At 40.1% G+C, this 22,109-nt stretch overlaps 1 protein-coding gene across 2 annotated transcripts in view; it reads left to right on the top strand.

Annotated features, from left to right (window-relative positions):
• The window catches only part of LOC117403197 (formin-2-like), a 197,429-nt gene that overhangs the window by 80,976 nt on the left and 94,344 nt on the right, over positions 1-22,109 (top strand). For both annotated transcript variants that reach the window (XM_059023818.1, XM_059023819.1), the window contains one exon: positions 8,115-8,176. In XM_059023818.1, coding sequence (XP_058879801.1) covers positions 8,115-8,176 — 62 coding nt within the window. The remainder of the gene's footprint in view (positions 1-8,114; positions 8,177-22,109) is intronic.

The raw sequence follows: 22,109 nt of genomic DNA, 5'->3' as shown, positions 1-22,109 counted from the left end.
TATATTATGGGTTCCCCCTACCATTTGTAAACATAGAAGTGCACTTTTCTGGGGTCTCATCTACTTGTAATTACCAGATTGTTTATCTTAATGGTGATCTTGCTAAACATCTGTGCCTCTGATCTCCATAAGTATTTGTGTTCTCTGAATGTAAGACTTTAGTAATGGTAAATTTGCATGATTTCATGCTGTCATGTTGTGTGCAGCACCTGTTTATCTAATGGGATGTGGTGTTTCAGCTAGCCAAGAGGTTCAATGTGGTTGCTCAAATGACACCGACTTGGCTAGATTATCAGACCGACATCAAACCGTAGCCATCATTAATCCACCTAGCTACAGTGGCAAATACTTCCTGAGAAACCATTAGGCAAAAGCCAGGGACATCTGGATCCCAGGTGCTGCCCTTCTCAAAGAATCCATCAGAGGGCAGCACCAGTTAAACCTATAAGTAGGGACCTGCGTTTTACGCGACCTGCTTTCTTAGGCTGCACTTCATTCCTCCCACAGCAAGGTGGTCATGTAGTTTGCTTAATTAAACCACTTATTCCTTTAATCATCTCAATTAGTCATTCTATTAACGCATATTGGCGCATTGATTAGGCGGCATTTATTTAGTCATGCATCCCTTTGTTGTTCAATATTACAATAAGGGCATCTGCTAAGAAATAAATAATAATAATAATAATAATAATAATAATAATAATAATAATAATAATAATAATAATAATAATAATGATGCAAGGTTGTTGGCAAGCAGCAAATTAAGTGTCACTTATTTTCATGAAAGAAAATGTCTCATGCATTAAATGTTGCTATTAAACTTAAGCATCGTCAGTTGGTTAACCCTGCCTTCTTTCATAGATTGACGTTGTTCTGTAAAAACTTGGCCATAAGAAGAAACACTTCTTTCAGCATCTACAGAATTGGTAACAGACAAATATATTTTAACCTTTTGTGTTAAATTGGGAAATAATTTTTCAGCTTTAATCCAAAATTCATTCAAAGTCATTCTACTGCCGTTTTCTTTTGCATATGGGAGGTATTTGTCCATTTCTGATTTACAGTCAGCATCAAATCCTGGAATAGAATATAATGAAAGGGCTTCCAGATCCAAACTACACACTTGTTGTGGGTCAAATATCCTTACTGCCATCAGAAGGTTATGAGCTGGTTGAAAAAAACGTGGTTTCTTTTTGCATTGATCCGGGTTGTAGTAATTAGTCCGTTTTTCAGAAACGTCACGGAAGGTTTTTACATATAGTTTGTTTATTTCGGCGTCTGTGCTGTGTACCACTTGTGCCATTGCTCAGTATGTATTTATTAATTATGCAACTTTATTATATTTTGATTGACTCTCACTTCACGGCTTTCAAACCACTGAATCAGATCCACCAGTCCCTTGGCATGCATCACAATTAGGGAGAGTTGAGATTTTAAACTTTGCTCATCTTTAAGCAATTTCTGGAGGTCCTTTAACACTACAGTGTTTGGTGAAATGTGCAATCCCTTTCCATGAAGCCTGCGTAAAAAGGGATGTGTTTGGAATGATATTCAGCAGCAGAATACGAAGTGCCCTATCGTGTTATGCATGGCTCAGGTGGCAACTTCATAGATAAAGTCAAGCCTTCTTGTTGGATTGCTTCTGTCAGGTGGTCTTTAAAACGTATCTGCTTGGGCAATGTTTAAACAATTTTTTTTACGGTTGCAACCAGCTTGTCTGCTTTCGGAAAATTATTTGCCCAGTTATTGCTGGCAAGGGCTATTATGTGGGCATTACAAGTCAAATGTACTGAATTTGGCAGTAAACCTCGAAGAATGTCATTGTATGCCTTGATCATGTAACTGGCATTATCGGAGACAAATCCAATCCCATTGTTAACTTCAAATGCGTTTAAACATTTCACAACACCCTGTGCCACTGATGAGTAATTTACAGAGTGCAGATTAACTGTATCGGCTAATATTACTTTCAGTTCGAAGGTATTTGATAATCCTTGGAGAACAAACAAAATGTGCAAAACATACCGATCTTTTGCATTTGTAGACTCGTCAGTAGCTACAGATGCACTGTTAGACATCTTTACCAGATATTCCCTTCTCAGTTGACCTGCTGTAGGAAGTGCTCCCGCATTTATTGCATGTTTGTTCAGAAATGCACATAGTTTGGGATTATCAATTTTTTCCAGGGGAATATTAGCACAAACAAATGCCTCTGTCAAATTGGAAATAACATCTCGTCAGCGTTCATAATTTTAGTTCCCCTTATGTTTTTTACTGGAGGACGCCGTTTCATAGCTGTCAATCTCAGCCTTTCGTTTTCTGTTTTTTTCTGATGATAAATGTTGGTCTATTGTTGACTTTCGAGTGTGGTCCCAAGCTTCGCTGCTCCCCTCAGGTCTGACCCACTGAATCTGCATGTGATTTTAGTTCACCTTCTCCCCCCTGCCCCGCCCCCCGTGAGTGTTTACTGATGGACATATAAAAAACACTGGAAGACGAGGTGGGTGGGGAAGCAACCCGAGGAGCCCTGCACATGAAAAGAAGGCAGGGCAAATTTATTATTTTGTACTTGTTTGTTTGTTTATTTATTTATTTATTTATTTATTTATTTATAAATATGACAGCAAAGCCGTATATTTTGTATTGTTTTACAGTGTGGATGGGAAGCCCCATCCACATTAAAAACCTTGTGCAGAAGGTGACCATTTCCCGAGTTAATTGATTGTTTAATTGTTGCTAATCGGGAGATGGTCACCTGCATATAAGCCTGCAGCTCTCTGCACTCGTGGTGGGGTGTTTGGAGGAGCGAGGGAAAGAGGTGTGTAAAATAAAAAAAAGAAGTAGTGCGATCAGTGAAGGCCACTGCCCAGCCTGGTCACAGTTTTTGTGTTTGTTATTTTGTTTTATTTTGCTCTGTGAGCAAGTGTTTTTGTTTTGAATATTTTATTTATTTTTGTTCTTTAAAAATAAAACGGTGCAAGCGCCATTGCACTGTACCTGCAGTGTTTATTTGTTTTCTTCCTGCAGTCTGGCCTGATGTCACCACATCGGCTACCCTGTCACAGACACACACACACATTCTGGCCTGATGTCACCACATCGGCTACCCTGTCACAGACACACACACACATTCTGGCCTGATGTCACCACATCAGCTACCCTGTCACAGACACACACACATTCTGGCCTGATGTCACCACATCGGCTACCCTGTCACAGACACACACACATTCTGGCTTGATGCTTCACACATGTAAATTCTGTCTGGAACAAACTGAATTGGACCTAATTTTGTATAGTTTAGACTAGATCCTTCATAAATAACCAACTTTTATAAATGTCATTTTTAAACTTTTGTCCTTTTGTCACCTTACATTATTAACAGTCAAGTGCAAAATAGGGTTATGCTTTGTATTCTGCATATATTCCATGTTTAAATACAGAAATGTAATACTACAGTTTTCCCGCTTTATACCGCCCCCGTTTATAGCACCACCCTTGCATACTGCCAGCTATTCTCTCTGAACAAATGTCACCAATATAAAAACAGTGCTGTTTTTACCTGTTCTATCTCAAAATAATTATGGCCAATTAAAACCGCAAAGTTAACCTTTGACTTGCTTTCCTAATTCATTGTTAACTGAACGTTCTTATCAATGTCATCAACACTCCCGCTCCCAAAGTCTAAAATAAGTGACTTTTATAAACCACAGTTTTTTTTGCTTTTCGTTTAAAAAAAGTGTGTACGTATGCACTTTTTTTTTTAATTGCTTAAAGAATGCTGTTGAGCTTAAATTGCTTTGTGAAAAATACAGATGGCATCATTCAATGGGGGATAGTATTGAGCAGGCTTATAGTCGTGCCACAAGCAATAAAGTTTAAATGACCAGTACATTTAAAAACAAAAATAAATAAAATAATAAATAAATAAATAAAAATCGTAAAGTTTGTTTTTACGGAATTGTTGTTTGGGTGATTTGACACTTATTTATTTAGTTTATTTAAGTATAAACTGTTCCTCAAAAGTAACCATGTATGTTTCATACAGATGGGAAAAGGTGATAAAATGTCACTAGTAGACCTACTGTTGTGTTAAGAACTAGTACTGTAGTTTTAAAAAAAGATTAATGTTTTATTAAAATGGACTGGAGATACTGTAATTGTATAACTAAAAAAATAAAACGTTTGAATTTATTGCAAACATAGGGTGTGTGGGTGTGTGGGTGTGTGGGTGTGTGTGTGTGTGTGTGTGTGTGTGTGTGTGTTTGTGTTTTTATCCTCACTATAACGCCACCCTCGCTTATTGCCCATTTTTGCCCATAGCCCTTACCAGGTGGTATAAAGAGGGTTGACTGTATATATCTGATTTAAACAATCTACAACTTCAACTCTTTGCATTTTAAACATTTACTTTTAAAGGATGCCAGATCCTTGTGCCTAGACGAAAGGCGACATTTGCAATTAAAAGAAAACCGCATTGTTCTTTGACAGATTTAGGGAACGTTTGTTTCATTGACCACCAGAACTGAACTATGGATAATATAGCTGTGTAGACTTAACAAATACTTCTGCTAATGTGGTGTTCAGAGAATCAAAGTGAGCTACACTGCTGGTTTTGAATTTTCAACAGATTCATTTGTCTTGAAGGAGATGGTTATGAATGGGTAAAATAAGATATTTAAGAACTGACTGGACAAAAGTTCTGGGATCAATCCGCTACTTTTAACTCATAGTATTGATGTGTCAAATTAGATCTTTCATTACTTTTTATCTTTATAAGATGATTCCTCCATTTAACACCGTGTTCTATAAAGAAAACCATGCATTTACATTATCTTCGCTTTTTCCTTTTCTGGAGGACATATAAAGCCATGTTTCTAACATTAGAAAAGTGGTACTTGCCACTCTGGTGGTGTCCTGAAGTAAAATAATAACTTGTTTGAGTTTTATTGGGTACCATCTGTTATGATAAGCCAATTTCGTAGTGGTTGAGGTTGCTGAAGTAACACATTGGCAGACTCTAACGTGCAAAGCATAATTTGTGCCAGAATGTGAAGCTCAGTGATGTCAATCCTGTAGGTTTTCTGAATGTTTTAATAATATTTTATTCTGTGGTTTGCCTTCCCTTTGGATTATACTTATGGCACACTGATAACCTCAGAATTGCACATTTGACAGGTGTGTGATCTATGAAGAGTATGTGTGAGAAGTTTTGGCTCAAGAAAATAGAATTGTTCTGTCTGGGAACCTTGACTGAGTACATAATGAAATATTATGTGCAGGTAGCCTAAAAAAGTAAACTTCACATGTGATTGAAAACATGAGAGGCATGGGAAGAATAGTGATAAGATCCTAAGCTTAAGGCTTCTGGCTGTTTTGTATTTTTACAACATTTCCAGAAGCAACTCCACTCATTGTTTTCCCAATGACTTGTGAAATGTAAATTCTATTATTTTGTTTGCTCTAGATACTGCTTTTGATATAAAACTAGAATATAATTATGGCTGCCATATTTCTTTGGAGTTTAAAACTATGATTTATATTGTGGAAATAGTTTATCTGCAGTGGTTTTAAATATAATTTTTTTCATAAATTTTACTGTAAACATTTTTGATCCCTTAAATATCTATTATTAACTCATGCATAGGCATTGTGACACACTGGCTGGGTACATATAGTTGGATTTAGGAACCAAATTTGGTTAATTGTAAATCTCGCATTAACCTGCTTAGCAGAGAAATGGGACCCTGCAACTGTGGGTGGCACCAAACTCTCTGGGAATAGGAAAGCAATATTCCAAATCTGCACTAAACCTGTCTGCTTTGTGCACAGGGGCCGTGTTGGGTTGCACTAAAAGGATCAATGCTGATCCTGAGCTCAGTTTCGGCTCAAAATCTGATCCCATTTCAGTCTTGCTTCAGACCAAGATCAGAATCGGATCAGAGCTTGATCGAACATTTTTAAAATGGACCATGCGTCATCAAAACACAAAACTGAAACCTTCTTAAAATTGCTAAAAATAATATTTAAATAAGCACTATACTGAATTTGGATAATTAACGATAACTTAATAAAGTTTACAACCTGCTTGCAGGGATATCCAAAAATATTTCCTTCAGATTGAAACAGAGATCATTTAACATTTTAGAAAACATTAAGCAACAATGCATTTAAAAGTAGCTGTAACAGTACGGTATTAAGATAATATCAGTTAGAAAAAATTAGTTGTGTTTAGTAAGATCTGACATTTCTGTTTTCACCGTATAGCTACAGAAAATAGACATGACTGCGTAATGAGGTTCTGTGACAGTCTGGCTCGCAGTGGTGACGTCACGGACCAGGAAGTAGAAACCAAAACAATGGATGGACGGTTGAAGCTGAGTGCAACGGCACTCAGCGTACTTATTAATAAACAAAACAAAAGATTTAAACAAAACAACAAAACACAAAACAAAAAGGCACAAGGGCCAAACGAATAAACAAATCCTGTTTAGCAGTCGTCTTTAACTGTCGTGATTTTTCGCTCGCTCTCTCCGCTCCCCGTACTCTCCTCTGTACACTCCACCCCGAGTGCAGAGAGCTGCAGGTTTATATATTCTGGCCGAGGGATTAACTAGTTGTTAATTATCTTATTACCCATCGGCCAGAGTCTGCATGCGTTTGGTAAGGATGCATGACTGTCAGCTAGTTAAATAATCAGTAACTGATCAGCCATGCATCCTCACGGGGTTTTTAAATATATAATAAAAGACGCAGCGCTTTTACCAGCGCCGCAAACAAAAATACAAATAATAATACATAGGGGCGGGACACTCCGCCACAGGTTCATAAATATTATTTCTATGAATTTGTGTGTTGACAAAGTCATATTGACGTTATCATGTTACCGATTGCAATTAAATTATTGACTTAATTAGATTTAATGTTGTAGTTTTTTTTTGTAATGCATAGGGTGGTCATTTTTTTTCCCCAATTCCTTTTTCTACATAAATTAAGCTTACCTTTTGACAGCCTCAACCTCCCCCTGTCCGCAACATCTTCTGGTTGCAGCTGTCTGTCAGCACTTGATTACATTTGCTCAAAATGTGTTGATAATTTACCCTGAGCCGACGCTGATTACGGTAACATTTATTAAAACATTTTTAGAAGTTAAACAAAACAAAAACAGATACCGGTATTAATAGACTCGATCTGTTTTTATAGAATCATTGGAGTTTTACATTATAAATTGAATTTAATAATCTTATTATTAATTTCTTAGCAGACGCCCTTATCCAGGGCGACTTAAAATTGTTACAAGCTATCACATTATTTTTACATACAATTACATTATTTTGTACATACAATTACCCATTTATATAGTTGGGTTTTTACTGGAGCAATCTAGGTAAAGTACCTTGCGCAAGGGGACAGCAGCAGTGTCCCCCACCTGGGTTTGAACCCATGACCCTCTGGTCAAGAGTCTGATTGTGTAATTTCAATTAAATACACTTAATTTTCTGACATTCAGAATCTTCAATCTTCTCATTGGTCAGTTTCTCTAGTTAAGGCTGCACTGCTCCAGGATCAGATCAAAATTTTGGATCGGTGGAGCTTGATCCTGATCCGCTTAGTACAATGCCTTTTCATGATCCAGCTCTGATCCTGTTTTTTGATCTTGTTAGTACAACCGGCCCCAGATGATTTGACCCTGATCAGGGATCTTGAAGTTAACTGGTTAATTGTTGTGGATTAAGCCAGTTGATGCCCGAGTCCACCCAGTGTCAGGAATTAGGTTATTTTGTTATGGTACTGATTCTCTTTTTCTGTAATTCTTTTAGTTGTTCCTCTAAAGACCATGTGTAAGCTTACCACTGATCTTTAGCTTTGGCTGAGTTTTTGTGTGATGGATTTCTGTAGCTATTCACATTTGTCTCCCACCAGGTTTCCTTTTCCCCAAGTCCTGGAACCAGTGCTGTTTTAAAGGCTTTAACAAATCTTAAAACCCCTGTAAGCCCTATGACCAGCAGGTCACACACACACACACACCACTGCTTAGTACTGTGCTGTCCCTTATTTTCTTCAGCTGTCTGACAACTAATTCTGCTTTTTATGTTTTTCTTTTTGTTTTACAGCTGTTTTGAAGTTGGATAACTCTGTAGTTGACCTGGAGACCATTCAAGCCCTGTATGAGAATGTAAGTCTTTTGAGAAGACAAATTGAATACACATATATGTATGTTTTATAGAAAGCAAACAAGCAAGCAAAAAAAGTTTCCCCTGAATGACTTGGATAGCAATATTAAAGTAGTGATGTGTTGTTACAACCATGATGTGAAATTTATCAAAATCTTATTTTGTGTTAAACCATTGAAAAAAAATAATAATAATCTGCATTTAATTTATTTGATCATTTCTACAGTTTTGGTCAATGTATATTGTATACTGTGGCCTAAAAAAAGTGATTTTAACTAGAATTATGGTTTCTTCCAGTTCTTAAGTCCCATCCCGTCCCGTCCCCCCATACAGTACCCAAAGGTTATACTAAACCTCTAAAAGCTTGTCACAAGAGAAGTAGTTATCCTCAAAAGTCTTGATAAACACCACAAATTATTCAAAAATTCTGGTTATTCTCTATTCGAAAAATGTCTAAATATGCATGCTTTGTTTCTATGTCTAATATACCATAGGATATTTTACATGCTTTATTTTAAAGCAGTATATTATTAAATGTATGATGAACGTGATATGTGTGAAACCTTCAAATCCTCTGTATCCCCCAATATTCTATGTTTTATGTTTGTGAAAACCCCCAGTTGGGTATTAATGACCTCACGAAGCCAGCAGCAACTCAAGTTACAGCAGTCATACACTATTTATTATTATTATTATTATTATTATTATTATTATTATTATTATTATTATTATTATTACTACAAGACCATAAGGAGAAAGTGTCCAGGGTATATTTTATTGCAGCTATTCTTGACACATTTTTGTGTAAATAGTAACAAATACTATTGACAACTAGCTTACTCAGTCGTTACCTAATCTCCACAATTGGTGAAGGCATTTGTATTAACTGGCTGCTACAGTAGGTACTATTCAAGAGTAAATTGTAATCAAGAGTATTACATTTTGGAATCACGAATTTTGAATTTTGTTAACTAGCTGGTTTTACATTTTGTGGTTTTTAAAAAAAAATGGTAGATGGTCTCAACTGACATGATTGAGAGTTGAAACATTGGCCAATTGTTTAGAATGTTTAGAAATTATAGATTTTATATATACATTTACAGAGAATTATTTCATACTCAATATTTTATGCAGTATTTGTACAGAAATACTGTAGTAGGGTAATAAGTTCTGTTTGAAGTACGAAATGTAACCATTACATATGGGTAATTCAGGGCATGAAATAACTGGTGGCAATTGCCTCAGTGCCCAAGCCACTTGGCGCACTTGACACAATGCCTCTCATTTAAAAAAACTTACAGCCTATATGCCTGCCCGTCATTGCCGCCAGTGTCCGTGAACACCAGCACATCTGATCTACAACCCATTAACAAACTTACTCCGCGTCAGCTGGCCCGTTCTGTCACAATTCAGTTGAATTCGGTATAATCTCGCCCTCTGAGAAAAAGACGCTTAGAGCTCAATATGACCGCACCGCCAGGAATTTTCAATTACACATGTTCACTGGCAGTATCTCTATGTGATTTTTCCGTTTGTGAGCTAGCTCCATGCTAACTTAAAAAACATGTAAAAAGAAAGAAGGAAGAAGAGCTGTCTAAAGCGGCTGTAGGAGCCAATTAGTATTTTTTGCCTATATTATTTATGAGAAGACATATTTTGATACATTATATTTGTCTATTACGCATTTACAGTAATAGGGTAGTATATCTTTAATAGAGCGAGCTTTGTTAGGTTCTGGGGCTCGTGCGCTTTTGTATAAATTCGGAAAATAACTGTCACTTTTTACTCTGTTGTAGACATAGCTTTGGAGCCTCACGGTTTTCTTACCGTGTCGTGTAATCTTCGTTATTCTGTGGAAATTACCAGTCAATAACTTATCTGTTATTACGCTGAAGATCCTGTAAAATAACTGTGAATACTAACCTGTGGAAACCTGAGGAATAAAAGTTGTATTGCTTTATTTTACTACGGAGTCTGTGTGGATTGGATAACGTTAGATGGATACGCGTCAGCCATACCAGCCCAAGCTATGCAAATTTGGATTTTACACATACATATAGTAAGAAAACCCAGCTCCGGTTGGAAAATTGAACGTGTAAAAAAGGAGCTTTTGGATACTAGGACAAGTACAAAGAAGGATACGGAAGGTCGCGTTGAATGGGCAAACTCGACAGCAAAGTAAGTCCTGTTCATTTCTCAGTGTAGCCTTCGCTATTTATGTCACAGTAAAAAGGGATAGTACAGTTCCGGATTTATCTCCTTCGTTGCTAGTTCTATGTGTCGGACGTCGTGAAGGAATATTAGTGGAATATTGGACCATTTGCTGTATTTAGTGTGACGCAGCTATACTTTGGAAGTGCTTTGGAACGTACTGTGCTAGCTAAGCTACGTCATCATGGATGGTGATGAAGCGTTAGCTGTTTTACCTGTGGTTAAAAGGCAAGTGAAACCTACAGTGAAAGCTATGGAGGAAACGCAGAATCGTCTCATCGGCTCACGGAAAGCCAAGCTAGGTCAGCTGACAGGCAAAATGAATGAGATGCATCTTTTAATGGATGATGATGGTAACTTGGAAGTAATTAAGAACAAGCTGATGATTGAGCTCAGCCAGCTGTTTGGGGATTTTTGTGAGCTAAACACATCAGTAAAATGGTTACTTCAGCAGCAATCAGAGAAGGAAATGAATGACGATCAGCTTAACTGGTTTGAGCCCAAAGCTAGTTCATTCAGAGAATTCATAGAGAAAACAGAGGTATGGATGGAAGAAGTCCATCAACGTATGGAGCAAGTTAGGCAGTGTGATGAAGAGGTACAGCCATCAGATAGCATATATAGTGCGTCATTTACTACTCGGAGGAAAAAACAAAGTCACGCTGGGCTTTCTTCACAAGCTTCATCTTCTGCCTCATCTGCACGTTTAAAGGCTGAAGTAGAAAGAGCTGCTTTGCTAGCTCAAGCAGCTGCTCTGAAGCAAAAGCAAGCTTTAGACAGACAGGAAATCCAGCTAAAGGCTCAGAGAGAAGAGCTGGAGTTACAAACCGCTTTAGCAGCCTCAAATGCTAAAATTAAGGTTTTGGAAGAGTTGGAGGGTTTTCAAGTCCCACCCAAATGCCTGAGTGATGAAATGAACTCCTACCTGGAGTCACACAAGGTCCTACCTGCTATGAAAAAGGTTAGTTATAGCAACAAAGATGAAGAGTCACTTGAAGCTCGAAGCCAAAGCCAGCCTACCTCTACCGCCGTACGTACTGCTGTGGAGGGAGAACAACAGTTGAGTTTCAGTAACCAAAGAACACCTACCAGTGCCGCTCTGCCAGAAGATGATGTTACAGGGACGTTGTACAGTGTCATGCTGCGACAAAACAATATCACAGAATTCCTGATGAAACAACAAAGGCTATCTACACTACCACCATTGGACATACCCATCTTCAAAGGGGACCCTTTGGAGTACAAGCTGTTCATCAGAGCGTTTGAACACGGAGTGGAGGATAGGACAGATAGCAGCAAGGACAGACTTTACTTCATGGAGCAATACACCAATGGACAGCCCAGAGAGTTGATTAGGAGCTGCCTCCACATGGATCCAGAACGAGGGTATCGTAAAGCGAAGAAGCTTTTGGAAGAGCACTTTGGAGATGAATACAAGGTCTCTGTGGCATACATAGACAAGGCTCTGAGTTGGTCTACCATTAAGTCTGATGATGGAGAGGCACTCCATTCGTACGCTCTCTTTCTCACTGGATGTTGTAATGCCATGACGGATATGGAGTACATGGAAGAGCTCGACAATGCAGCTAACATGCGTGCTATTATTGCCAAACTTCCATACAAGCTGAGGGAGAGGTGGAGAGGCATGGCCTATGATATACAGGAGCGGCAGAAACGAAGAGCAAAGTTCAAAGACCTTGTCAACTTTGTCAACAAGCAAGCTAAGATAGCACTGCACCCGCTGTTTGGAGACATAAAGGATGCCGCTGCAGTGAGGGGACAAGTGAAGTCTCATACATACTCAAAGTCACACAAGACAAGTGGTAGCAGGAAGAGTTTCACCACAGCTGCCACACCGGTGGACAACCAGACGGAAGGCACAGAGTCTAGGCCTATGGGAAATAATTATGGCAGTCCTAGCAGTGCATTTAACAAGCCCTGTCTCTTCTGCCAAGGTGATCATAGCATGGAGCTGTGTAAACAGATGAAGAAGTCTCTTCACAAGGAGAAGATTGACTTTCTACGGAGCAAAGGGCTATGCTTTGGCTGTCTGAAAAAAGGACATATGAGTAAAACTTGCAAGGAGAAGCTAAGTTGCAAAGTATGCTCGTTGACACACCCTACTGTGTTGCACATGAAGATCAAGGAAAATGCTACTCTCAAGAAAGAGCCGGAAGAGCCATCAGAAGATGGTGAAAAACGGTCAGTCACCAGTGGTTTCGTTGGAACAGAGAAGGCGATCTGTGGACGCACCAAAGCCGGTGACGCTGACAGCATTTTGGCTATTGTACCCGTTCGAATCAAGTCGAAGAAGGGCAATAAAGTGGTGGCTACCTATGCTTTCCTTGACCCAGGCAGTACTGCCACTTTCTGCACTGAGGAGCTTATGAGTGAGCTCAATGTCAACGGTAGGAAGATAGACATACTGCTGAGAACCATGGGTGAAGAAAAGATTGTCAGCAGTCAGGTTGTGTCAGGTTTGGAGGTGAGCAGTCTGGAGGACAGCAACTTCATAGATCTTCCAGATGTCTTCGCTCAGAAGACCATTCCAGTGAGCAAGGAGAACATCCCACTGCAAAAGGAGGTGAACAGGTGGCCTTACCTGGAACAAGTGCGACTCCCTCATATTGACGCAAAGATAGGGCTGCTGATAGGGACGAACACGCCAAAGGCAATGGAGCCATGGCAGGTCATCAATAGTGTTGATGATGGACCTTATGCAGTGAGAACCATACTGGGATGGACTGTGAATGGTCCTCTTAGAGAAGACACAGGTAACGGGATAAGAAGTGGACTGATCCAGGTAACAACAAACCGAATATCAGTGGCCAGGCTGGATGAGCTGTGGAGTCAGCAGTTCAAGAATGACTTCCCTGAGTGTGGTCAGGATGACCAACTGGAAATGTCAAGGGAAGACCACCAGTTTATGGATTTGGTCTCACAGTCTGCCAAACTAGTGGACGGATATTACAGCATTAGGCTGCCGTTAAGGAATGAAGTGATCAACATGCCGAACAACCGCAGAGTAGCTGAACAGCGCGCTCTGAATTTAAGAAATAAGTTAATCAAGAATCCCTCGTTTCACGCCGACTACACTGCATTCATGGGTGACATCATCGCGAAAGGCTATGCCAAGAGGGTTACCTGCGAGGAGGCCAGCCGCAATGACGGAAAGGTATGGTACATACCACATCACGGGGTGTACCATCCCAAGAAGAAGAAGATCCGTGTGGTGTTCGATTGTGGGGCATCGTTTCAAGGTACCACATTGAATGACCAGCTGCTACAGGGGCCGGATCTCACCAGCACTCTGATAGGTGTTATCACCAGGTTCAGACAGGAGCCAGTGGTGATTATGGCTGATGTGGAAGCCATGTTTCATCAAGTGAAAGTGCCAGCTGAAGATTCTGACCTTCTCAGATTTCTCTGGTGGCCACAGGGTGACATCAGACTAGCCATGGTGGAGTACAAGATGGTCGTGCACTTGTTCGGTGCAACGTCGTCACCAAGCTGTGCCAGTTTTGCCCTCAGAAAATGTGCCGAAGACAACAGAGAACAGTTTGACGCCAAGGTGGTCGACACAGTGCTGCACAATTTTTATGTCGATGACTGTCTGAAATCAGTCAGCTCAAAGGAAGAAGCTGTGTTATTGTATCATGACCTGAGAGCCATCTGTGCAAAGGGAGGATTCCGACTGACGAAATGGATGAGTAATTGTCGAGGTGTACTGTCTGCTATTCCTGAAGAGGAGAGAGCCAAGGAAGTCAAGGACTTGGACCTGGAACAAGATGTACTCCCTGTAGAGCGAGCATTAGGCGTACAGTGGTGTGTCCAGTCTGATACCTTCAAGTTCAGAATTGTCATTCAAGACAGGCCTTTTACCAGAAGGGGTATCCTTTCTGTAGTCAGCTCGATCTATGATCCTTTGGGAATCTTGTCGCCAGTGGTTCTGCCAGCTAAGAAGATCCTGCAAGAGCTTTGCAGAATGAAGCTAAGCTGGGATGATGTCATACCAGATCAGCTTGCTCAGCAGTGGTATGACTGGATGAAAGAGCTCCATCTGCTGAAAGACTTTGAGGTTGAGCGGTGTTTTAAACCTGCAGGCTTTGGAGACTCCTCATTCGCTCAGTTGCATCATTTTGCAGATGCGAGTGAAGAAGGCTATGGTACAGTGAGCTACCTGCTGCAATGGAACAGCTGCAATCAAGTACATTGCTCCTTTGTTATGGGGAAGGCCAGAGTTGCTCCGCTCAAGACAACCACCATTCCTCGCATGGAGCTCACTGCAGCCACTATGGCAGGACGCATGGATAAGATGCTGAGAAGGGAGCTGCAGCTGCAGCTCAAAGATTCCGTGTTTTGGACAGATAGTACTGCTGTACTGAAGTACATTAAAAATGAGACCACTAGGTTCCACACCTTTGTGGCCAATAGAATATCAGCGATTCTGAAGATGTCCGAAGCTTCGCAGTGGAGGTACGTTAATACTGCCAAGAATCCAGCTGATCATGCGTCGAGGGGACTGAAGGTGGATTCCTTCATACGAAATGAAGCCTGGATCTCAGGGCCAGACTTTCTTGTGAAGTCGAAGGAGGATTGGCCAGAGTACCCAGACCTCCCTGTAGATTCTGCCATGGAGGACCCAGAGGTCAGAAGGGATGTTGTTGTGTACACTCTGACTGCTGAAGAGGAGTTGGATACAATTCAGCAGATGATGGAACACTTCTCTTCTTGGATTCGTCTTAAGAGGGCAGTGGCATGGGTCCTCAAGTTGAGAGGCACTCTGGTGCGTTTTTGTCAAAAGAGGAAGGAGTTGAGTGTGGCCATCGCTCAGTCTGAGGATGATAAGAATCGACAAAAACTTGTGCTGGACAAGGAGATGCAGAGCTTCAAAGCAAGCCTAGACAAGAGAAACGTCACTGTGAAGGACCTTAAGGACGCTGAGTCGGAGATTATCCGCTACAGCCAGAGGAAGAAGTTTCCTGAGGAGATATCCAGCCTGCAGAAGGGTGAGAGTGTGAAGAAGAGCAGTCATATTTATAAGCTCAACCCTGTGTTACAAGATGGAGTACTTAGAGTCGGTGGAAGACTCAGTAGGGCAGCTATGCCTGAAGAATCTAAACACCCTGCCATCCTATCGAAAGACCTCCATGTGGCAGAGCTTATCCTACGTGAGATCCACCAGGATGTGGGTCACAGTGGTCGCAACCATATGCTATCCAAGCTGCGCTTAAACTATTGGATTCCTGGTGCCAATGCAGCTAAAAGAAGAGTTCTATCCAAGTGTGTTGTCTGTCGGCGGTTTCATGGTGCTGCTGGGCGACAACAGATGGCTGATCTACCCCAGGACAGAGTCTTGCCGGATGAACCTCCATTCACTAACACTGGTGTAGACTACTTTGGTCCGTTTGAGGTTCGGCGTGGAAGAAGTGTCGTGAAGAGGTATGGGGTTATCTTTACCTGCATGGCTATCCGGGCTGTCCATATTGAGGTAGCGTCATCTCTGGATACAGACTCGTTTATCAATGCACTTCGCCGCTTTATAGCCAGAAGAGGTCAAGTGTCATTGCTTCGTTCAGACAACGGAACTAACTTCATTGGAGCTGAACGTGAACTTAGGGAAGCAATCAAAGGATGGAATTGCTCCAAGATCAAAAACACTCTCCTTCAGAATGGAATCAAGTGGATGTTCAACCCCCCTACAGGATCTCATCATGATGGTGTCTGGGAGAGGTTGATCAGGTCAGTAAGGAAGATTCTTAATGCCACTTTGAGAGTACAAGTTCTGGACGAGGAGGGCCTTCACACTGTTCTGTGTGAGGCAGAAGCTATCATCAATAGTCGTCCGATTACTAAGGCATCCAATGACCCAAATGATCTGGAGGCGTTAACACCTAATCACCTGCTGCTCCTCAAGATCAAGCCATCTCTGCCTCCAGGGCTCTTTCAGAAGGAAGACATCTACTCTCGTAGAAGGTGGAAGCAAGTCCAGTACATGTCGGACCTGTTCTGGAAGAGGTGGACTAGGGAATATCTACCTCAGCTACAGGAGCGCCAGAAGTGGTCACGTGCGTCGCGCAACTTCGTTGTTGGAGATGTCGTGCTGGTGGTGGACGACTCAGCACCTCGTAATTCCTGGGTCATGGGAAAGGTCATCCAGGTTGTGCCAGACAGACATGGATTTGTACGTCAGGTCCGCATCAAGACTAAGACCAGCGTACTGTACAGACCCATCACTAAGGTCTGTCTACTTCAAGAAGCTGAATAAGAATGAGACAGTGGTAAAGACTGTTCTCCTACGGTGAGTCATGTACTAGTAACCTCTGACTCCAGGTAATGTAAGGTAATTGAAGACTCAAGATTGCTCAAGAAAAGGTTTTCAGTTAACTTGGCTCCTTGTTTTTTATTTGGTTAGTAATTGTTTTGTGATTTAGATAACAATTAGGGGCCGGTATGTAGGAGCCAATTAGTATTTTTTGCCTATATTATTTATGAGAAGACATATTTTGATACATTATATTTGTCTATTACGCATTTACAGTAATAGGGTAGTATATCTTTAATAGAGCGAGCTTTGTTAGGTTCTGGGGCTCGTGCGCTTTTGTATAAATTCGGAAAATAACTGTCACTTTTTACTCTGTTGTAGACATAGCTTTGGAGCCTCACGGTTTTCTTACCGTGTCGTGTAATCTTCGTTATTCTGTGGAAATTACCAGTCAATAACTTATCTGTTATTACGCTGAAGATCCTGTAAAATAACTGTGAATACTAACCTGTGGAAACCTGAGGAATAAAAGTTGTATTGCTTTATTTTACTACGGAGTCTGTGTGGATTGGATAACGTTAGATGGATACGCGTCAGCCATACCAGCCCAAGCTATGCAAATTTGGATTTTACACATACAGCGGCTAGCGAAGTGTTGTAGGATTTACCTGATGTTCAGGTAAGAAATGGGTGCACAACAATTCGTCAACAACAATAATAAAAAGTACTGCAAAATTGGTTAGGATCCTTCAAGCTGCTTGATGAGATTCTGGGATCAATAAGCTACTAACAACCAAATGAACAAGATGGGCCAAATTGGCCTACTCTTGTTTTATAAACTTACTTATGTGAACGAAACATGATATAAAGAAGTGGATCTATTTGTGTAATTCCTTCTCGCTACCTTACGTAGTTCTGCTTTTTTTCTCCATAATAGGAGACGGGGTCCTGCTGGCAATAGATGCCTTGGCACACCAGTAGCTGAGGCTTCTATTATATGAGACTGGTTTTCACCCCTGACGCAGCTCCTGAGTGGCCAGCCATGGAGACTACCGAAGCACCGCGACCTGCTCAGTCAGACACAGGGCACCTTGTGGCATCTCGACTCGTCGAGCCTGCAGCTCTGGGTCTGGTCCCTGAACGGCTGCATTTGAGCCGTCTGGGGGTTTAGAATAATATCATTGACACCCTGCAGAATGCCAGACCACCGTCCACGCTTTCCCAGTATGGGTACAACTGGGTGTTTTTCAGACATGGCGTCTGCCTCGTGGGTTTGACGCCACGACCTGTCCCATGGCAGTTTATACTTTTTTGATGAGGGAAATTCACTTCCACGTTTTAAAAGCCATTTCAGCTTGCATGTTAAGATTGACTCGGTCTCCCCAGGAGCTCACTTCCTGGCAGCAATTTTTTAAAGGGGCTTGGCGGCTTCGACCACCTATGAAGGACATTGTTCCTCACTTGGGGCTAAAAGTCGTGTGTAATGCACTAATGAAGCCTCCATTTGAGCCCCCTGCATTCAGCTGAAGTTTTTATTATTTTAAAGCAGCTTTTTTTCTCGCTATCACCTCCGTCGCTATCACCTCCCAGTGAGATGCAGGCATTTTCTATTGTGAAAGCCTGCTTAATTCTTACAGAGACCAGGACAAAGGTTACACTCTGTACCAATCCTGCCTTTTTGCAGAAGACTATATCTGCTTTTCATTTCAACCAGTCTGTGGAATTGGAGGCTTTCATTCACCTTTCCAGTCTGACAGGGAGCGACAGCTCCATATGCTCTGTCCAGTTCCGGGCCCTGGCGTACTATGTTACCAGGACGAAAAGTTGGAAGCAGTCCGAACAATTTTTTGTCTGCTATGGTGCCAAGTCCCATGGTCATGCCCTGTCTAAGCAGCAGCTGTCCAAGTGGATAGCAGTCATGGTCAGGACTGCCTATGAGCTAGTCAACTTGCCCCCTCCAGAAAAGCTCACTGCCCATTCCACCAGTAGCATGGCAACTTCAAAGGCTTTAGTCCAGGGTGCATCTGTTGGAGACATTTGTAATGCAGCGGTGTGGGCTACTCCCTATACCTTTTACTAGGTTCTACAGACTTTAATGTCATGGTTCCTCAAAACCCTGGTTTTGGAACTAGTGTTAAGGAAGGCTTCTCCGTCGAACCTTACAATACAGGCATAGAGGTGAGTTTCTCCCTCAGTTTTTTCACCCTAGCTACTTGTTACTGGGCTTCCATATGATAAAGCACAGGGTGTACAGTCGTTCTACTGTCTTGCCCTTGCGATGGCTTTGGTACACTCACCTGTACGGTAATGGTTACATTTCATACTTGAAAGGTAAAGTTATTACCTTTCAGGTTATTATCATAACCCTGGTTCCCTAAAATAGAAATGTAACCATTAACCTTCAAGGTTGCTGCGTCCCAATTTTTCTGCAGCAGGCTTGAAGGAAAAATAGCTGAGATCTGTGAGTGCAGTCTTTTTGTGCCTTGGCATATATGCATATATTGTATGTTTTGGCATATAATACTCAGGATTTGGATCTTTTAGGAGGTAAATACCCATACAGTAATGGTTACATTTCTATTTCAGGGAACCAGGGTTATGAAAATAACCTAGCGATTTCTCATGATGGGTTTTGTGATCTGGTTACAAGCGTTTCAATTGTGTTGAAGTTTAATCATGTTCAGTCTTGAAGTTTAAACCTTTAGAACATTAAACAGAATCTAATGTAATATGACTGGCTTTTTATGGCCTGGTATTTAGATGATGTGTAGCAGGAATGCTTTGTTTACTCAAAGTGGTGTAAATATTCTTTTGTTTTAATGATTCATGTTTGCAAGTCTTATGTGTTGGCTTACTGTGAAATAGACATTCTTCCATCAGCATTTGAACTTCAGCTTGTTTCAATTTGCAAAACATATAATTAAGGCTACAATTGTCATGGTGGTCACAAAAATTGTGAATTTGAATACAGTCCTTGAAATCTTGGAAATGATGTAAAACACATTTGATTAGGCGCTTCCTTTTTTTCCTTTCAAAAATGCAGTATGTCATGCACTGAAAATACAAATCTATAAATTTTTTGGTTGTGTATGCACACAGTATTATGTGTAGATGAGTGGAGTGGAAGTTTGTGGGGTGAACTCGGGTGAAGAAATTGTGACAGAAGTGCGAGCAAAGTGGCAAATATCACTGCTAAGCAGAGACGTGTAAAATATCCAAAGCAGACATTACAATGAAGTGGTGGTATGATGTTTTCTACATAATGTAATGTTCCTGTGGATTACAAATGAAAAGCAAGCTGTGACAAACATATTGAAAGTGCATTACATAAACAGAAGCTACATGTCATTGAATCTGCAGTAGAAAAGACAGCTAAAATACAGAAAACGGTGAGTGAGTGGTTTCCTGTAAAGACAGAAGAAGAAATCCATTGGAGAACAGAAGTTTTACAGAAGCTTTCTTTACAACATGCTGTTTCAGAATCATGGAAAAAGCAATTCATTATATTTATAGTATTGGTTTTGGTATACAATTTAAAAAGCTTTGTGCATGTTAATGAAGATAAAAGTACATTATTTGGTGACCTTTCTGTGAATTCTTGTTTTTTATCGTGCCAAAATCATAGCCTTACATATAATCTGCTGTAGAAAAACTAGTTTGGATTACATATGGGTAAAGCTATTAAAGAATTGCTTTGTATTTCAAAATTCTTGTCAGTGCAATGCCAATAAAAATAATACAAATTGTATTGGGGAGATAAATTATACTAAAGTGGAATGGTATGACCTTTTAGTTTTTTTTATGTTTTACTTGATTATGATTAGTAAAATAGTACTAACAGGAATAAAATTTAAAAAAAAATAAAAAAAAATAAATAATAATAATTTCCACCAATTAAATTTCTTGTCTCTTCTTGTTATAACAGAAAACCGCAGTTGAAGTTCTTAACTTCAGACATGCACATGTCTCTCTCGTATAAACACTTGTCTGAAAGACTTGATTATTACCAAATACAAGTGGCTTTATCAACTGTGGGGATTAACTGGCTGCTATGTACCATAAATTATTGAGTTCTACAACAGTAAATAGTAATTAACAGTATTACATTTTTGAGTCACTAATCCATACCAAACTGAATTTTAAAAAGGGTTTCTTGCCACAGGTTATGCTATGAAAATAAGTTTCTTTGATAACTTAGTAGTATATATGTTAACACATGAAAATCACTATCTTGTCTGGCTTCTAAGGTCATTTATGAATTGTATGCAGCACAGAGGTGATAAGGTTCTGATAGCTCTAGGATTGTTAAGACTTTTTATACTCAAGTTGACACTGATAATTTGTAAGACATTTTTCAGTGATACACAAAATAAATGAATACAAGTAAAATTTCCAATAAAACATGATTATATACTGTTACTGATTATGTACTGTCAAATGAAGTAGTTTACTGTTTATATACATTTTAATTAAATTTAACACCTATTAAAAAATAGCACAAGTACAGTAGGTTTTAAAAAAAAGCATTACTGACAGTTGATGGAACCTTTGCTTCATAACCCTGGTTTTAGATTAAAAACTTAATGTTAATAGCACATTTATTTTGCAAAGTATGGAAATGTGTCAGAACTTGTTTGATGGTATCGAGAATGATTAATGTCTATATTTATGCTGTTTTGTATGTCCTTTCCTGTACGTACTGTAGTAATGTACAAATACGAGATCAGATTTTGGCAATGATCATTGTGGTGGATGTTCTTGGAAAATAATGCAACTGTTGGGCTCACTGTCTTAATTTTTTCCAGTATTAAAGTACTTTTTCCCTCTAGGCTTAAAGGAGCAGATTAAATAAATCACTTGCTTTTTTTCATACACTGAGCCATGTTGTATAATGTTTAACCAATATGTCTCCTGCACAGTCTGTTATAAACTGTTGCATCTGGGTTGAAGCCAGTTCAGACTGAAGTGATTATCGTGGTGCTGAAGTACTTACCTGTGCATTTATACTGTATCCCGTACAGAATGTGTTCCTGTTTAGAGATGTAGCACATTTACAGGAGAATGGTCTCAACCTCCGAGACACTGACACTTCACACATTGGCTGTCTGACACTGGGGACTTTTTAACCCTTTTTAGCTTTCCAAAAAGATACTGCAGGCTGATTGGTACAGTGGATTGTTGGTTGTAAGCTACTAAACCACAGGTTGTTTGCAGTAGATACATTGAAGTAATAATCATAGCATGCAGAGGGTTTATGGTTCCCTTTGAAGTAGGGAATATTAACCATTACAAATTAGTGTTTCCCTTTAAGACACCTGAACCTGAAAACTTATACCAAAGGCTTTGCTTTGTTTTGAAATACTAAATTACTAATAGAGTCGCTGAAGTAAAATTGTTTATTTCTAGCTTTTCTTGTATTACAGCCGAGGGCTGGTAAAGTCCCACCGCGGCACCAATAC

This window comes from Acipenser ruthenus, chromosome 5, assembly GCF_902713425.1.
Source record: "Acipenser ruthenus chromosome 5, fAciRut3.2 maternal haplotype, whole genome shotgun sequence".
Classification (NCBI taxonomy): domain Eukaryota; kingdom Metazoa; phylum Chordata; class Actinopteri; order Acipenseriformes; family Acipenseridae; genus Acipenser; species Acipenser ruthenus.
Note: the sequence above shows the minus strand (reverse complement) of the source record. Positions and strands in the feature narration are given on the sequence as shown.